This window comes from Gossypium hirsutum, chromosome D03 (assembly GCF_007990345.1).
Source record: "Gossypium hirsutum isolate 1008001.06 chromosome D03, Gossypium_hirsutum_v2.1, whole genome shotgun sequence".
NCBI lineage: Eukaryota > Viridiplantae > Streptophyta > Magnoliopsida > Malvales > Malvaceae > Gossypium > Gossypium hirsutum.
In genome coordinates this window covers 40,857,291-40,876,121 of record NC_053439.1, presented here as the reverse complement: position 1 = coordinate 40,876,121, position 18,831 = coordinate 40,857,291, and the positions used below count along the sequence as shown (strand labels likewise).

Sequence of the window (18,831 nt, the reverse complement as noted above, 5' to 3'; positions counted from 1 at the left end):
GTAAACTACCAAAATAGTCAATTTTGTTTGCCTCAGGTTACATTTTAGTCACTTATGTTTAAAATGTTACGTTTTAGTCACTTACGTTATCGTGTTGTAACATTTTAGTCACTGAGTTGCTAATTATCGTTAACAGTGTAACAGAGAAGGGAGAAGGGACTAGTTTTAACAAATGAAAAACATAGAAAAACTATGTTAAAATAAATGGAGAAGGGGAGAAAATAGAGGGAGAAGCATAAGAGAAAGGAAAAGAAAGTTAAAAAACATAAAAGAAAATTTAAATTGCTCAAAACAAAAAAATATATAGGGACCAATTGTATAATTTAACCTAAAATTTTCGTTTAAAATGATTATTTAATGTATCACGTGAGTTTATCGTTATACTGTTAACGGCAATTAACAACTCAATGACTAAAATGTTACAGCACGATAACCTAAGTGATTAAAACGTAACATTTCAAACATAAGTGACTAAAATATAGCATGAGGTAAACAAAAGTGACTATTTTAATAGTTTAGCCTATAATTTTTAATTATAAAAATTAAATTTAGTTATAATAAGAGTTTAGGATTAGTTAAGTATATTATATCTAGTCAAATTTGAGACAAACATTTTAAATATATAATTAAAAGTAAAATTATAAGAAAAATTTTCTCCAAGAGATTGAATTTGAAATTAAATAAACCTACAAAAGAACTATTTTATTTTTAAAAAGTTGCATAACTGTTAATAATATTATATTTTGTTATGGTTAAAATTAAATTTATAATATTTATAAAAATTAATTATTTTAAATTTTAAAACACTTATTTTTCGAGTAGTGAACAAATACTAAAGTCCCACGAGTAAACGTATACTTTAACTCCATTAAATACATTTTTTAAAAAAACTCCACTAGATACATTATTTAAATTTTATTTTTTAAGATTTTATAACATTAAATGGTGGTTTAAGATAATAATTCAAAAAAATTGCAAGCAAATCAAATATGGATTTAAATTTATTGGAAAAATTATAATTTTTGATAACTTTGAGACATATACTCAATTGGTAAATATGGAGAGTTGAATTATAAAATTATGGTTTTATATTCTACTCCATGAGACTTTTACAACAGTATATCATGTGCTCAAAATGGTTGAGTGATGAATAAGAAATTGATGTTCAAAGTAAGCTACTTAAGAATATTTGTTAAGAAAATGAAAAGCTTAAATCCCACATTAGTTAAAGACCAAATGTGATATGCGAATATATATGAGAATCCACTTAAAAAGTTATTGAATGGCTAAGCTTGAAACACTACTTTGTGCACGGGGGCTGTAAGTTCAAACTTGTTGGGGTTGTGGGGTTCACTTTCACGTTGTAGATGACATGAAGTGTTTGGGTTAATGAATATTTTATCCCAACACGAAATTTATTTTTTCTCAGCAAATATATATAAAAGGCTAAGATTTCTTCAAAAAATTTTCATCGTGTTGTTGTATCTTTGGAGATAGTCGACCAACGTTTTTCCAAATACCATAGGAGCGGTCAAATCTGTCTTTAAGGAAATTGTGTTAAACAGACCTCAACATTTAGTAAATCTCTATTCTTCTTTTCGATTTCTGGTTTTTGTTATGGTATTTATTGGTTTTCGTATTTGAAAATTTAAATATAAATTGTTCAATTTGTATTTTATTTTATATATATAAATATTTGTTTCTTTATATTTATATATTTTGTTCGCTAACGTGTTTTGTCCAACAAATTTAACTTAAAAGTAAATGTACGAACAAAAAAATCATTTAAATATTAAATTCAAACTAAACAAGTATTTTTTTTATTTTAAATATTTTATCATATATCAATCTTAAATCAATCCATGAGTCAACATCCAAACCAATCACTTTAAATACATTATTTAACAAGAAAATAAAAAATTTCTCGTCACATAAATTTACAACAATAAATATATAATATTTAGAAAAAATGAACACAAATTTACCATTTTTTATCTCTTTTCTTCTTCTTTTTTCTTTCTTTCTTTTCGATTTAATTATGTATCATGTCAATGTACTATTTAAACTTTCAAATTTTAATCTTTTGATTTTAATTTCAAGAATTTAGCCTATGAACGATTTAAAAATTAAAATCCAATTAGTAACTTTTTTATTCGATTTCTGTTGATTTTGAATATGTGGCATATTAATATTCAACGATTTAATTTAAAAATTAAAGTTTAATTTATAATTCATAAATTCCTTCACTTTGAATGCCTATAAAAGGCTAAGAGTTCTTCATAATTTTTTACTCAATTTTTCACTCTCTCACATCGATTTTCTATTGCTCTCAGAACTCTTATTTTCTTCTCCGAATTTTTTCAAACGTTCCGGTGATAGAAAAATACAACGTTCATTCGTTGATCGCTACAGAGGTGCTACTGCTTTGATCTTTTTGTTGTTGTATCCTAGGAGACATTCGATCAACGTTTCTTCAAGTACTGTAGGAGCGGCCGAATCTGTCTTAAGGAAATTGTGTTACACAGGCCTCAACGTTTCGTAAAATTTTTATTCTTCCTTTTTATTTTAACTTTTGTTACAGTTTTGTTTGATTTTCATATTTGACAAATTAAATACAAATTGTTTTATCTATATTTTATATAAATACTTATTTATATTTATATATTTTGTTCACTAACGTGTTTTTTTCCAACAATCTTAAGATAAACTTTATTATTTTTACAATTCTTTAATCTGAGACAAACAAGACACCAAGGTGAAAAATATTTTTTTTCCAAAAATATTTTTTTTAATTAAATAAATCTGTTTCGAGATTTTTTCTGCCGTTCAACAGATTTTTTTCCTCTATTTTATTTATTTCTAAACGGGAGATTAAAGGTAAATAAAATCTATTTCGGGATTGATTCCCTCCGTTCAACGATTTTATTCTATTTTTTATTTTATTTCCAAACTGGAAATTAAAGGTAAATAAAATTTATTTCGGGATTGATTCCCTCCGTTCAACGATTTTATTCCAAATTTTTATTTTATTTCCAAAAATGAGAAATTAAAATTAAATAAAATTTTGTTTCGGGATTTATTCTCGTAGTTTAACAAGATTTTATTTGATTTTGTTTTGTTTCTAAATTAGAATTAAATTAAATAAAATATGTTCTGGGATTTATTCACGCCATTTAACAAGATTTTATTTGATTTTATTTTGTTTTCAAATAAAGATGTAATCAAATAATTATGTTTCGGGATTTATTTCCGCCGTTTAATAGATTTTATTTTGATATAATTTTATTTCGGGATTTAATCCTATCGTTCAACAAAATTGTTTTTGATTTTGTTTCATAATTTTTATTCTGTCGTTTAACAAATCAAAGAGAAAATTTCCTTTTTATGGTGGCCTTAATTATGGCTTTAAATTGAATTAAAAGAAATTTATCCACGGTGAATTAAAAAGACAATATGAGAATGCATGTCTAGGATTGGTTCTTTGAAAGACTTGGTATTTAAGCGTGTCAAGTGCACCACCTCTCTTTTAGGGTTACCTACCTAGTGTATTGTTTTATTGTATTTTTTATTAGACCATATAAACTTTTGTTTCGGGTTTTATTAGATTTCTGTCATCTAACAAAAGTTGATAAATTTTCTAATTCTAATTTTATTTCTTAACAGAAAAATGGAGACTCCCACCAATTCAATCAATTCGTAATCTGAAGCTTTGGTTCAAACGCAATCTTCGATTCAAAACTCAGTATTGCTAGTGGCAGCTGCTGTAAGCCACAACGAGAAACCTGCAAAATTCTCGGGATAGAATTTGAAGACTTGGCAACAGAAAATGTTGTTTTATTTGACCATTTTGAACTTGGCCAAATTTTTGAAAGATGGCATTCCTACTCTTAAAGAAGGCGACGTAGATAAAGTTACCGCTTTCACTGTTGTTGAAGCTTAGAAACATTCTGATTTCCTATGTCGAAACTATATCTTGAATGGATTGTCAAATGCACTATACGAAGTGTATAGATTTAAGAAAACAACTAAGGAATTATGGACATCTTTGGACCATAAATACAAAGCAAAAGATGTTGGAACTAAAAAGTTTTTAGTTGTCAAATTCTTGAATTTGTAATGATTGATTCTAAATTAGTTGTGAATCAAGTGTAGGAACTTCAAATTCACAGAATTCGTGCTGAAGGGATAATGATAAGTGAATCCTTCCAAATGGCAACCATTATTGAGAAGTTGCCTCCTATTTGGAATGACTTCAAGAATTACCTAAAGCACAAAAGAAAGGAAATGTCAGTGGAAGATTTAATTGTTAGACTTCGGATTGAAGAAGACAATAGAGGTACGGAAAAGAGGCTCAACAAAGCAGCAAATGACAATGTTGCTAGGGCAAACGTCATAGAAGTCAAGAAAGACTTCAAGAAGGGAAAACAACCGCAGAGTGGATCTAAACTGGGACCAAAAGGTGGTGTTTCCAAGAAGTAAAAATTTCAAGGAAAATGCTTAAATTGCAACAATATGGCGCACAAGTCATCCGACTATAGGATCCCAAAGAAAGTTAGAGCTAACGAGGCCTTATGCTGTGGAAGAAATTTCCAAAGAAGTGTCCGATATGGACTTATGTGCCTAACATATGCAATAACTATGAAAACGAATGTTCTTTCTAAAGGAGAAATGTTTATGGAAAGGGGATATGTATTAAACTAAATGTTATCTCTGTAAAAGCAAAACTATGAATAAGAATGTTGCTTCTTTTTTTGTTTATATGCTTAAGTCATTTAATTAATGGAATAGTAGGTTCGGACATGTTAATTATGATACTTTACGTACATTAATTAACTTAGAGAACATTCATTCGTTTCACAATAATTATAATTATAAATGTGAAACATGTGTTGAAGCAAAATTAACAAATGCCAAATCTAATACATAGCAATGCTTGTAAAGCTTGTTTAAACAAGAAGAAGAAATAAATAGTTTTTATTACCTTCATTGCTACGTATATTTTCTTAAGAGCAAAAACGAATCTATAGAGAATTTTATTCTCTATAAACAAGAAGTGGAAAAATCAACTTAATAGAAAGATTAAGTGATCATGGTGGTGGATATGTTGAATCATTTGAATACTGAACACAACTTAATAACACCACCATATTTTCCTCAAATATTGTAGTCGAGCAGAAAAATCAGACTCTAAAGGGAAAGATGAACGTACTGCTAAAAAGCTCTAGGTTATCACAGAAAATGTGGGGGGAGCGTTTCTATGAGTTAATTACCTTTTAAATAATGTACCCCACAAGAAAAGGGACTAGACACCACATGAGTTATGGAAAGGTATAAAAACCATCCTACAACCTCTTGAAAGTGTAGAAGGTGTCTTGCTAGCGTAACATATAATGGTAAGTTGAGACATATGTGTCGTCAACACAATATCGTTAAACAACTAATCTCAAACAGAGTTATCTCTATTGATTTTGGAAAATCAAAAGATAACATTGCAAATTCGCTAACTAAAGGTTTAAATTAAGATCATGTTGTTAAAACATTGAAAGGAATGTGACTAAAGCCCATGAAAATAAAAGGCGCTATGTGAAGAAAAATCCTATCTAGTTGACTAGAGATCCCAAGATCTAGATTCAAAGGGACAACCTAATTGCATAGACCTTGTGAGGTCACTGTAGGGATACTTATCCCAAGTCCGTTCCCATAATGTAAACAGTGACTAAAAATGGGATAGGTTAAGCAATGCTTTTAATGACCATTGTGTGTTTCGGTGAGCCGAACAACATAAGCCACCTATGTGAGAGTGAAGTAGGGCCGCTTCAAGGAGATTATTAGGGCATAGTTCTCTCAAACTCTTGCAGAACCAAGAGATGTTCACGGCTATATGAACATACCCATGAGAACTAAAACCTTGCTAGGGAGGCAGTTGTGTGAGGTATATCATCGTTTACACAAAAGGCAAAATAATTCAAGGACATCACATCTATTGGTCAGCTAGTAAAGTAAATATACTTTCACAAGGGAAGGTTCAAGGGTGGATACCTACCTATCCTATGCAACTATCGATCGTAGATTCTATCACCATATCGAGTCATGTTTTTCGATAAAACTATCAATTTTCATTCATGTGGGGGATTGTTGGAAAATTTACATTTTTATGAGAACTTTGAGGCACATTTTCAATAGGTAAAGGTGGAGAGTTGAATCATAAAATTATGGTTTCATATTCTACTCCATGAGAACTTTACAACGGTATATCATATGCTCAAAATGGTTGAGTGATAAATGAGAAATTGATGCTCAAAGTAAGTTACTAGGAGATATTTGTTGAGGAAAAAAAAATCTTAGATCCCACATTGGTTATATACCAAGTGTGAGATGGGTTTATATATTTTGTTCGCTAACATTTTTTTGTCCAATAGATACCTAACATAAAACCTGACTACATTGTGCAACTCAGTGTGGTATGACATGTTTCTACAGGGTTGTTATTCTTGATTGTTACATGGTTTTGAGCCGATCAAATTAATTGGTTTACTTTTGGTTTTGAGCAGGAAGTACCTGAAAACAAGCACAGTAAAAGGCATTGTTATAGCTAGACGGAATGCAGGCTTAAATGCTACTTTCCGAATAAGGAGAATGGTGCCCGGAGTCGGGGTTGTACCTCTCTTCCCACTGCAAGTAACATTCAAGTATTTATTCCTGCCTCCAAAGCATGTTATGGCCTGTAGGATAGGGGCATCACTTATTGCGTAATAATGTGGTTCATTTGGAGAAGACACTGTAAACAGCATTCGAAAAGATTCTTTAACAATTCCTTCGGCCTGTTGAGCTTGGACCATAGTATATATGTTACAGAGGACATGAGAAAAGGCTTCACTGCGTTCCTCTCGTGTATAATTTGATTGCTACTAAAAGTATATCACAAACCACTTTTCACAGTGTCACCAGTTTGCTCGAAGTTCATTTAAATATTGTTTCAGGCATGATTTTTAGTTTGTACTTGTATATTTGTTCTTAGAACTACAGCTATTTTAATATGCATTCATTACACAGTAAATGTCAAAACTTGGTTGGTCTTCTTTAACTCTTCTTTCTCTAATTCACATTTTATGACTTGAGTTCAACTTGGGGTTTATTCCAGTAATTTTGGTTTAGCCATGAGGATCATTTCAGGTTTATGGTCACCATGACTGGTGTTCAACATCTTTTATGTTTATATCAATTTAATATGACGACATCTAACATTGTCAAGTCTAATAACAGGTATTAGAAAGTGAGAACAGCCAAGCTTTATATCTCAAGAACAAGATGAATGCTCTTACATAATCTTTAAAAAACATAAAATTATGTTTGAGGACGTGTGAGAAATCATGCCATGGTTTCATAGTGAAAATAAATGATGATGATGATGATGATGATGATGGTGGTGGTGGAGATCAAATTGTTTTGGCTGAGAAATTCCTGCAAGCATCTTGTTTGCTTCCATGTTATAGATGGGAAAATGGCAAATCTCCAAGCAGGAAAAAGTATACAACTAGGCACTCTTGTTGGATTGCAAGTATACTGTTTTGATGATAAAAGGCTCAACACTTGAAACTTATTTAAAGATATTTAAAAAAATCTTTTTTTAAACCGGATTTAACCAATCTGAATTAAAAAGAATAAACAAGTTCTCCAACCAAAATTCAGACTTTAATTTATTACAAGCTTTGCCATGCGAACAACATGCATACAACAATTCAAGTAAACAAAGATCCATTTTAAAACCAAGAATCTTTAACATTCATGTTCAACTTACAAAGACTCTCGGAAACCCAATAAAGCGTATATCTTAATTCTGAGCTGGTCAACACTATATTTCAACAACTAAAATGGTACAGATTCAAAATTGTTGCAGGCCCATGAATTGGATTTTCATTAACACAGCTTCTGCTACTAACCTATATATGGCGCCTTCCAATCATACCTTAGCTAATACCTTACAAATTGCCGATTATCGTCTTCACTTCTCTGCCTCCCGTAAGGATTGCTTTCACTGAAATTGTTCCGTGCTCCACCTTCAACTTTACGCATTTTCTTTCGAAATTTGGATGCATTACTGTCTATGTTCAGATTAACCTTTGGAGGGCATGAAAAACAGAAGGATCCAGCAACAGCCTGCTCAAAAACACAATTTACCGTTTCTTGTTGGTCAGCTTAATACTCGTGGTTATGTACAAAATTCCGTGTCTAATAGAAATTGCACTGTTTTTATATTCTATCACTGGTTAATAGAAAACTTAGATTCCAACAAATTCCAGACATGCAAAGAATACAATTTCCCATTTCTTGTTGGTCAGCTTAATACTCGTGGTTATGAACAAAATTTCATGTCTAATAGAAATTGCAGTGTTTTTATATTCTATCACCCTGGTTAATAGAAAACTTAGATTCCAACAAATTCCAGACATGCAAAGAATACAATTTCCCGTTTCTTGTTGGTCAGCTTAATACTCGTGGTTATGTACAAAATTTCATGTCTAATAGAAATTGCATTGTTTTTATATTCTATCACTGGTTAATAGACAATTTAGATTCCAACAAATTCCACAGACATGCAAAGAGTAGAGATTCCATTTTAGTAAGATGGAAGAAAGATTGTACCTGCAGATCAAGGCGGTGCACGTTGAAGATATCTTTCATAGAGTGTGAATTGTATGCTAAAATGTAGGATCGATACGCATCCTTAGCCGACTTGTTTAGATAATAGTTGTTTGCCACCAATTTTTCCTGCATCATTCCATGTAAATGCTCTAAGCTCCTCCAAACTTCATCAGTTCAAAAAACTTATATGGAACAAAGTAAAAAGGCTACCAGATGAGACTGCACATTCGCCAGCTTTTTCTCATCAAACTCGTATTCCTGAACTGGAACTTTGGCAGCCTGTCATTAGAAATGTAAAGAAAGAAGAAACAAATTATAATCAGTTCAACTGACTGCTAACCAACAATTTCTTGCAGTCTAGATTTTCGTACTCCAACTCCTTGCAAAAGCATTCAAGTCCTATTAACATTCTTTCAAACATGTGCCAGAAGTACAGGTTATTTCTCCCATCTGAGAAGCTAGAAATTTGGTAGCTCGAAGTTTCTTAATGGCAACAATCTTTAATCCTTATTACTCCTATGTCACTCGGATTTGGTACAAGTTCTAATACAGGTATGTGTTGCTACAGGTATATTCAATCTTTTATGAAGTTTTTCCATGTATTTGAAGTGTCCTTGGAGGGTATTATCCCCAACTCATGTCCAGAAATGGGTTGGACATAGGTGCCTAACACGAGACTTCATGAAAATAAAAGTCGGATCAACATAGCCTCATTCCCCTCCCCCATTTTTTCTCTTAAAAGAAAAAGTTTTTTGGAAGAAATAATGCACCTTTAAATAGCGTAGAAACTGCAGTTCCTCTGGGATCAGGAAAAGAAGCGCATTTCCTTTTGCACCTTCTCCACGGGCAGTTCGACCAACCCTATGAATATATTCCTGCAAGCAACATTCCAAAGCCATATTTTACTCACCAGGGACAGAAAAACAGTAAGATAGAAGAATAGCAAGTTTATATAAATAACACACCTTGGGTTCATCAGGAGGATCATACTGCACAATCCAATCCTACACAAGAGAGTACAAAAGAAAATATTTCGGTCAAAATAATTCTTCCTCGAGTTTAAACAGATTTAATTACTTGACATAAACCTATATACAACCATGAAAAGGAGATTGGGTGGGGGGGGAGAGGAACCGATAGTCAGTTATGTTTAGATCACAAATATACCAAGATTAAGGTATTACTGTTCCAACAACAAGCAGAAAGACACAAATAACGTAGTTTGGTACCATAGACAACCCAATTAAAACTAAAAATATACCACAGCAGGAATATCAAGTCCACGGGCCGCAACATCAGTGCAGAGCAAAATGCCCTTTTCTGCTTTACAAAAGTCGAAGAAGGTAGTGGTTCGCTTTTGCTGCTTCTGCTTTCCATGGATATCAAGGCAATCCACATGAATATATCTAAGAAGCTCAGCATGAAACTTGACTGAGTTGCATGAAGAGAAAAAGACCATCACTTTCTTCGAAAGGTTCCTCTTCAAAAATGAATACAAAAGGATAAATCTCTTCGAACTATGCACAACACAATAGCCTTGCTGCAGCCCTTCATTGGTGACCTACAATGATGAGAGCTTCTAGTTAAGTCAAAGGATAAGTGATTAGTGTGCTTGAAAGTGTATCTATAGATCAAATTCATAATATGCCTACCTTCTTTCGCCCATCATCTACATCAATATAAATAGGAGTTGTCTGAAATGACAACCGAGCAAGGTCCTCAACCTGCAAATTTAGGGAAACGTCAAAATGGTCACATGAATAAGCCCAGAATTTACTCCAAAAAGAAAAGGCAGTTGGGAATTTTCCACATACGACAATAATCTTGCCAAGCAACTTTCTGAAGAAAGCTAGAATACATGCATTTACCAATAAATATTAAGGGGAAATGGTAAAGAAAAAAAACCATGAGTTAAGGACAAACCTTCTTAGTCTGGGTAGCCGAAAATAGAGCAGTTTGCCTATTTTCCTGCACATCAAATAGGAATTTAGTAAGCTTTAAACACCACAGAAATTACCAAATCTAAGACTCATTGTGACTGCAAATAGAAACACAAACATAAACTCCTACAGGGAGAAGAAATCAAGATACATTCAAGCAAGGAAATTGATATCGGTCTAAAGTTGTAATCAGCAATCTCCTGTCATCATTTGCCACCATTAAGGAGTAGAGAAACGCAATATAGTTTATTGGGCTACTGACATTTTCAGAACCATTTATTTCTACTGTTTGCAATTACAGCCATACATATATATATGCTACTGAGCTTAATAATGATTTTCAGAAAAGCAAAGCCTGCTACTCCAGATATACAGTACTCTTTTGCAATATATATTCAGTGGTTCAACTTAAAGTGTATTAGCACACCCTTGCCATTCAATTATTAAAGAACTCTACATCAATTACCTCATCCATTCCATTATTAAAGAACAATACAATAATTATTTAGGTTATCCTTCACTTCATTTTCAAGAAAAGCCGAGGAACACAATGTAGCTCTTCAGAAAGCTAAGCTTCTTAATCCCAGTCATGTACAACTTCACAAAGTATTTTTTAACATTCAAAAGCTTACCAACAGTTACTATCACTATTTTGGTTTTGAATCAATTTATTTTCAAAAATCCTTGAGATGAATTAATTGACATAATGAAAAGTTATGAATTCCTTATAACCATAATCAATAATACAAATGGCTAAGAGACTCACCTTAGGAAGATACTTGATAATTTGTTTCATTTCTTCCTCAAAATTCGCTTCCAATATCCGGTCAGCTTCATCAATCATGAGACACTGCAAATACAGAATTATCTCAAAAGAATTAAATTACAAGTCTGAAACTGATTTAAAAGCGTTAGGGAGCAAAAGCTCTCAAGTTATCTGCATGAAGCAGCTGAAAGCTAATGCATTTTCAAACTGGTTTAAGCGTTAAATAAAAATTCACTAGAAACAAACTCAACCTATACCATAAACATTGATTAGAGAGCACCAGCTACCATAATCAAACCATAAATAACTAATTCTTCTTCCAACAATTGCAGCATGAATTCATATTTAAAACAATAATTACCACTTGCTCATCCAATTATCCTTAAAAATATGCAACAGAGCAAATTCTACTAGGTAAATCATTAAAGTCCGAACATTATACATAAAAATGTAGTATGGTAAGCAAGTAGGTTTACCAAGTATACCACAACCCTGTTACATCACCTATCTGTTGCGACAAGAGACAACTTAATTCTAAGTAATAAAACTGACTTCCTAAAAATACAAGGACTCAGTGTACTTACTGTTAATAATACACTTAAAATACTAATCAACCACGCAAGAAGAAATTAAAATCAGGAAATTGAGTTCATGTAAAATACATTATAAATCTTAATCAAATTATATGCAAACTACCCATGTTAGCAGAAAAAAAGGAATCATATTATAGAAGTTCAGAAATGTTGATATTACCTTCAAATTTTTGTAAATGAATCCCTTGGTATTTTGAAGATGGTCAAGAAGCCGACCAGGTGTAGCCACTAACAAATTTACGCCCTTCACAATCCGCTCTGCTTCTCCTCTTCTAGCTGAACCACCAATAACCAATCCAAGGGTCTGAGAGTGGTATTTAAGAAGATCCTTTGCTACCGCATGAGTCTAAAACATTTGAAGGTTCCATTACTTATAATAAATGAAATAGTTGAAACATTATAGGCAAGATAAATAGTTAAAACTAAAACAAACTAAAAATGATTTTGCTGACTTCAAAAGAGTGAAACGTATCCTTTTCTTGTATTTCCTATTCCCATATAATGAGATAGGGTTGCAGATACTATCATGCTATTTAGAAAAGCAGAACCATCAAGACAATAAGAAATTAGCAATATTTATACCTTGAAACCAGACAATAAAAATACAGTCTTTTCACAGTAAACATCTTCCAAATAAGTGATTTATCAACTTAACGTCCATAACTCCATACCAATAATATCTACTAAAAGTCCTTTTTTTAATATTTTCATTCTCATACATATAATAAGATTATGTTGCAGATGGTCTCTCAAGATATTAAGAAAAGCAGAACCTTAAAAACCATTAGAACCTACAAATTTTTATACCATAAAACCAGCCATTACAAATCCATAATCTTTTCACTCATAATATCTGCTAAGTAAGCAAGTTATCAACTTATAGGCAATAACCCCATATTGCACGAGTACTAAAAAGAGATTGGCTCCCGTCTTTTTCTTAGGAACTATTTTCAACTCAAATATAAATATTGAAGTCTCAATGCATAAAACCTCTCGCTCAACACACTTGGTGTTTTGCAAATGGTGGCATAATAGTTCAGCAATGTTTTAACTAAGTTACATTTCATGGACAGACTTACTATTGCTCTGATGAAAAGTCATTGAATTTACAGGATTAGAAAATAAGATTTAACCCAAAGAAAAAAAGTTGATGGCGACAAGCAAAACCAAGAGTTTTAAATATTTACCTGAATGGCAAGCTCTCTTGTGGGACAGATAACGATAACACCTGTTCCATTACGAGAAGTGAATCGAACATTATATAGCAACTCAACAGCAGGTACCAAGAAAGCAAGGGTTTTCCCAGAACCCGTTCTTGCAGCCCCAAGAACATCTTTGCCAATCATAAGTGGTGGAATAGCTCTTGCTTGAATCTGCATTTTTTTAGTTGGAAAGATCAATTTTAAGAAAATTATCTTAGATAAATTAACCACGTGAAAATAAAAGTAGTATCTTATAGTTATAACACCAGCTTAATATATAGTCCAGAAACCATCAAACGAGCAATGAAAAGCTTATATATTCCACGTATAAAACAAGAGGTAGACTACCATTCAGGTAAATAATATATAAGGGAGACTTAGCATACACCCAATGCCAGAAACCATATCTTACCACTATTAGGGTGTGATTGTCGAATAGAAATACATGCCCGAGACCAGTATGTTCATTTTTCATAAGTTTTTTCATGCACTTGAAGGGCCATATCACCATACCCACGTCTCGATAAGGGTTGTACATGAGTGTCTAACATGGGTTGTTAAAAAATCAAGCGCAACATAGTAAAAGACATTATAATATGAAAGCCTTTTTCTTTTCTTTTTTTCTTTTTTTAGTCATTACTCATTGGTTAATAGTTAAATGCTACAAAGAACAATAACAGATACTCAAACTGTCCCTTTTATAAAATTTCCATTATATTCCTAGGCTTGTTATGCAATCCCATGCCATAGAACTCCAATTTGAACGAAATCAACTACAAAGCAAACATGTAGAAAACTAAACAATCGAATTCAACGCAAAAATTAGACAAGATAATTAAACTAAAACAAAAATAGGAGGAAAACAATGATACCTGAGTCATATACTGAAAACCCATCTCTTTAATAGCTTTAAAAGTTGGCTCAGACAATCCTAAGGACTCAAATGACTCAGTGCTCATTATCCCACTTCCCCCACTGTTCATTTTCTCCTTTATCTCTTCCTTTTTCCCTTCTTCATCAGTAGTTTGTTTTTCTTCTTCTTCGTCATCAGTTCCCTTTTCTTGTTTCTCATCATCTTCACCCTTCACATTCTTATTTTTCTTCTTCTTCTTCTTCATCTTCATTTTCTTTTTCTCGTCAATTTCAACTTCCCTCGTTTCCGTTTCATCTTCCTCGTGGTTCTCTTGTTCAAATTCCTCGTTCTCTTCATCCTCTTCTCTATCCGTGTTGTTATCAGTGATTTGGGGCTCCGATTTCTTAACTCTGTTCCGCTTTCGCTTCCTTTTCTTCTTGCTATCTTCAAAAGAGGGAGATTTAGGGTTTTTCTCTTCCAGTACCGCCATTGCCAATGAACCCAATATAACACTGACCAAAAATTTTCGGGAGGTTTAGCTTCTTCAAGGGTTTATTTGGCTTGCTGCGATTTTAATCCTTAAACCCTAATCTATTCGCGTTTGTAGTCAGATAATATATGGACTAAGTCGACCGAGTTGATGGTAGAGATTTTTGTAACGTCTGCTGAAGTGAAAATTGGGCTCAAAAAGGCCTCCCCAAATACATTGGGGTTTATAATGTTCTGGCCCAGCTAATCGCTCTTTTCATCTATGTCAATTCTTTTTATAACAGCTGTTCAAATTGTGTCAATTTTAGAAAGATGGTTATTATACACCTATAATAATATAATAGTGAAATAATCGTTATAATTTTATCATAAAATTTATATTGTGAATTCTCATCAAATAAATAATGTGTAAATTATGTTACAAGATAATTAAATCAACAAAATTAAAATACGTATAATAAGTGCATGCACTATTGCTTCTATGCATCTTTTATTTTACATTCTTTCACATGATTAATTATAAAGTTAATAAATCTAACAAGTTCAATTAATTAATTTATAATGAGTTACTAAATTCAAATAATCAATTATAAGTTTATGATGTTCCAAATTCATAATAAAATATTTAATTAGACAATTTAATAGATTATTGAATTATTTCCAATTAATAAAATATGATTAATATATTTCTTAACGCGCATTATCATTTAATAAATGATAATTAATAAGCTTGTTTGTATCAAAAAAACTATAATTTTACTTGAAAATTTAGACCATATGTTGTTTTAAAGAACTAATTTAATAAAAAAAACATGTAACTATAAATGTCATTGTTATAAGTGAAAAGTTATTAAAGAGGATTAAAGAAAAACATAAAAAAAAATCGATTGTTCTAAAAACTTGACTATTATAGAGAAATGTTATTATAGCAGGTGGCTATTATAGAGAAAGTTGATTGCATTAAATATTTCACTCAATTAATATCACAAGTTAACTCGACATTAATTCAGTTGCGTAATGACTAAATCAATTTTGCTTTGCAAAGTAAATTATATTATTTTGAAGGCGTTTTTTTTATATAAAAATAGAAAAAAATACACACATAGTAGGATTTGAATGCGAGAATATAATTTTTAGCATTTATACTTTACCATCTCAATAAAATTTATATCATTTTTTTATAAATATAATTATTACATAGGCTTTTTTATAAAAATAACCCTTAAAATATTAATTAATTTAAAAAATGACCTGGAGGAAAATTTATGTATAAAAATGACTCGTTTTCTACAGTGGAAGTCGATGTCACCTTATCAACCGACGACACCACCCCCTCTTCCCCTAATCATTACCCAATAATCATTTTGTGAAAAAAATTCGTTTGGTATCGTCATTGTGTCAGGCGGCGCTCATATGTATTGTTCGAAATACCCATGAAAATTACAGACAACGGAAGAAAAAAAGTAAAAAAAAAATTTAATGGGTGTCACCAGTTTGTCAGGTGGCACTGGTCAAATTTATTTAAAAAATAATAATTTGTCAATGATAAATAACAATAATAATATTTTTTTTGCCGTCGGTCTGTCAGACAGCACCGGTAATTTTTTCTAAAAAAATATTTTTTCATTGGTGCCGTCATGTTGTCAGGCGACGCCACTCGCTATATATACCCTATCCCCAATGCAAAATATGTATATGTTGAAGTGTTTGATTTTTTGTTGAATTTTTTTTTTCTGTTGAGAAGAAGAAAGAAAAAAAAGGAAGAAAGATGGTGGTTTTTTATATTATTTTTAACTAAAATTTAAAATCATTCGTCGTAACTCAAATTTTTTCAATTGAAGTTTAAATATATTTATTAAAAACATATAAATATATGCACAAACGAACTGTAGCAAACAACCTATTTCCGTAATTAAAAATTTTCTCCATCCCGATTTCATAATTTTTAAGTTTTTTATATTATTTTTATTATCTTAAACGTCATCTAAATATTATAAGTATTATAATATACCATCTTTGTCAAAAAAATATTATAATATACAAATTATTATTATAAAATAAAAAAAATACGCTAACATTATCTTAATCTATCAATGCTGTAATACCTAAATTTTACCCGCCCTTTTTTGTAAATAAAAAAATCAAATATAAAGCCTAATTTTTACAAAGCAAATAACAGGCCACAAGGCCCAAAACCCGAAATACAGCAAGGGGGCCCAAAGCTCAGAGGCCCAAGACTGATTCAGGAAATCCTAGGGTTTCCAAGAGGCAACAGCGCCATAACTAAGCCAAGCCAAGCCCCGAATCTTCACGATCTGCACCTGCAAACACAAGAAAAGAAAGAAAAATCAAATCAAATCAGATCGAATCAATCAAAATTTGTTTCTTGATTTATTTTATTCATTCAGCTATAAAAAAAAGCCATAAACACACTGTAACAGGGAACCCGATTTTCGAAATCAGAAATAAAAAAGCTACTACTTTCGCTATATAGAGAGCAAAAATTGAATCAAAAGGTTGTTATTTGTAGTTTTTATTTATTTTCTATTGTTACATTTTTTTACCACTATATACATACGAATAAAATAAATAGGGTGTGACAGCCCAAAATTGACCCTAGTCGGGAAGTGGTTTCGGGACCACAAAACCGAGTCATAAAAATAATTGATTTCCATATTCTATGCTTATTATGTGTGTACATGAGTATGTGGAAGTTTCATTCTCCAATTTTGCCAATTGCATGAGAAATTATTAAATAGGGATTGATATGAGACATGGTGAAAATATGATAGGCTAATTTAAAATGGTCTATTAATGCATGTTGTGAAAATGATGGGTTTGCATGTCAAATTACCCAAAATTTGAGCTAGTGGTTGGCCATGCTATGGGTGGAAACATGTTGGGAACATGTTGGCCTAGTGAGGTATGTAGGAAAAAAATAAAATAAGGGCCATGGGCATAAAATAATGAAAAGGAGTATGATGAATACAAAAAAATGTGTGTAGTTGTTCCCCCCCATTGCCGTGAGCTAAAGAAAAGAAAGGAGAAAATTTTTGTTCATCCTTTCTCATCTTCATTTAGCAGAAACTAGAAAGAAAAAAACAAAGAAAAAAAAATGCTCATCCTTTGGTTCATCCTTGGCCAAAAATTTTAAGGAGGAAGGAAGAAGAAAGGTTGAAGAGGTTCGGCCATGCATGTAGCTAGGCTAAGGTATGTTTGATGATGTTCCATGAGATGCATGCATGTTTTAGTTGTTAGCTTGAGTTCTACCTAGCCCATGGTCTAAATCTTACTATGTGATGGAAATGACACTCGGCCATGGATGCATCATTCTTGGTTGATGTTTGATGTTGTGGTGATGAGGCATGAGGATGAGTTAAGATTCGGCCTAGGTGGAGTTTGTGTTAATGCCATTGCATGCTAAATATGAAGCTTGTTAATGATGCACGTGATGGTGGCTTGATGATTCTTGAACCTCCTTTTTAGCATTTTTGAGTGAGCACATATGTGCATTGATTGCTAAATGGAGAAGAATCGGCTAGCAAGTTGTGTGCTAAGGCCGAATATAACTTTTGCATGTTAATGAGCAATGCATGTGTTAAATTGATGGAAAGGGAGAGGATGCTTTACTAGTGTGTATATGTGTGTATTAGCCAAGTTTTGAACTTAAAACAAAAGGGTGTTTAGTCAATACAAGTGACCATACTTGTAGAATGTATTAAGTGTTGAAATCGGCCCCAAAATAGACATGCATATTCGGCCAAGGGGGAAAAAATTAGCTAAAATGTTGAGTTTGATTCATGATTCCGTACATATGTGACTTTAATGTCTAATGTATAAATATGGGCTAAGTGCCTTGTGTTCCTCTTTTCGATGCTCAAATGATTAAATCAATTTATTTGTTTAATTAAGCTCAAGAGCAAAGGGGAACTAAATCCGATAAAGGGAAGGAAAAAGTGGTCGAATAGCTATCGGAATCGTTCGACAACACCCGAGGTAAGTTCTTGAGTAAAAGAGCTTAAATTATGATGTGATTAGATCATGTTTTGAGCAAATTAAAATCATGCACTTTGTGTGGCTATTGAGCCGAATTTGCAAGAATGATAAATGTCTTGTGTTTGAGTTTTGCTAACGAAAATGAAATACGAAATGGACCATGATTTATTGTTAAATGTGCATGGTTATTTGAATGTTGTCCGGGCTAAGTCCCGAAGGCTTGTGCTAAGTGACAATATCCGGACTAAGATCCGAAGGCATTTGTGCGAGATACTAATTCCGGGCTAAGCCCGAAGGCATTTGTGCGAGATACTAATTCCGGGCTAAGCCCGAAGGCATTTGTGCGAGT

At 32.1% G+C, this 18,831-nt stretch overlaps 1 protein-coding gene across 1 annotated transcript; it reads right to left on the bottom strand.

Moving 5' to 3' along the window:
* Nucleotides 1–7,738: 7,738 nt before the first annotated feature.
* LOC107949736 (DEAD-box ATP-dependent RNA helicase 51) lies at nt 7,739–14,619 on the bottom strand. Its single transcript, XM_041090120.1, has 12 exons — nt 14,017–14,619; nt 13,130–13,315; nt 12,103–12,288; nt 11,350–11,433; nt 10,567–10,611; nt 10,296–10,367; nt 9,905–10,204; nt 9,609–9,647; nt 9,414–9,518; nt 8,854–8,922; nt 8,644–8,769; nt 7,739–8,157 (listed from the first exon to the last, which is right to left on the bottom strand). Exons 1-12 carry the CDS (start codon nt 14,485–14,487, stop codon nt 7,972–7,974), a joined length of 1,869 nt encoding a protein of 622 aa, XP_040946054.1. The 5' UTR covers nt 14,488–14,619; the 3' UTR covers nt 7,739–7,971.
* Nucleotides 14,620–18,831: the final 4,212 nt, after the last annotated feature.

Coding starts and splice junctions, on each gene's coding strand:
- LOC107949736 (XM_041090120.1), bottom strand. CDS start 14,487: ATGGCGGTACTGGAAGAGAAAAACCCTAAATCTCCCTCTTTTGAAGAT. Junction 10,612..11,349: donor TTATCAAGTATCTTCCTAAG/GTGAGTCTCTTA, acceptor TTTGATGTGCAG/GAAAATAGGCAAACTGCTCT. Junction 9,648..9,904: donor GACTTGATATTCCTGCTGTG/GTATATTTTTAG, acceptor TCTCTTGTGTAG/GATTGGATTGTGCAGTATGA.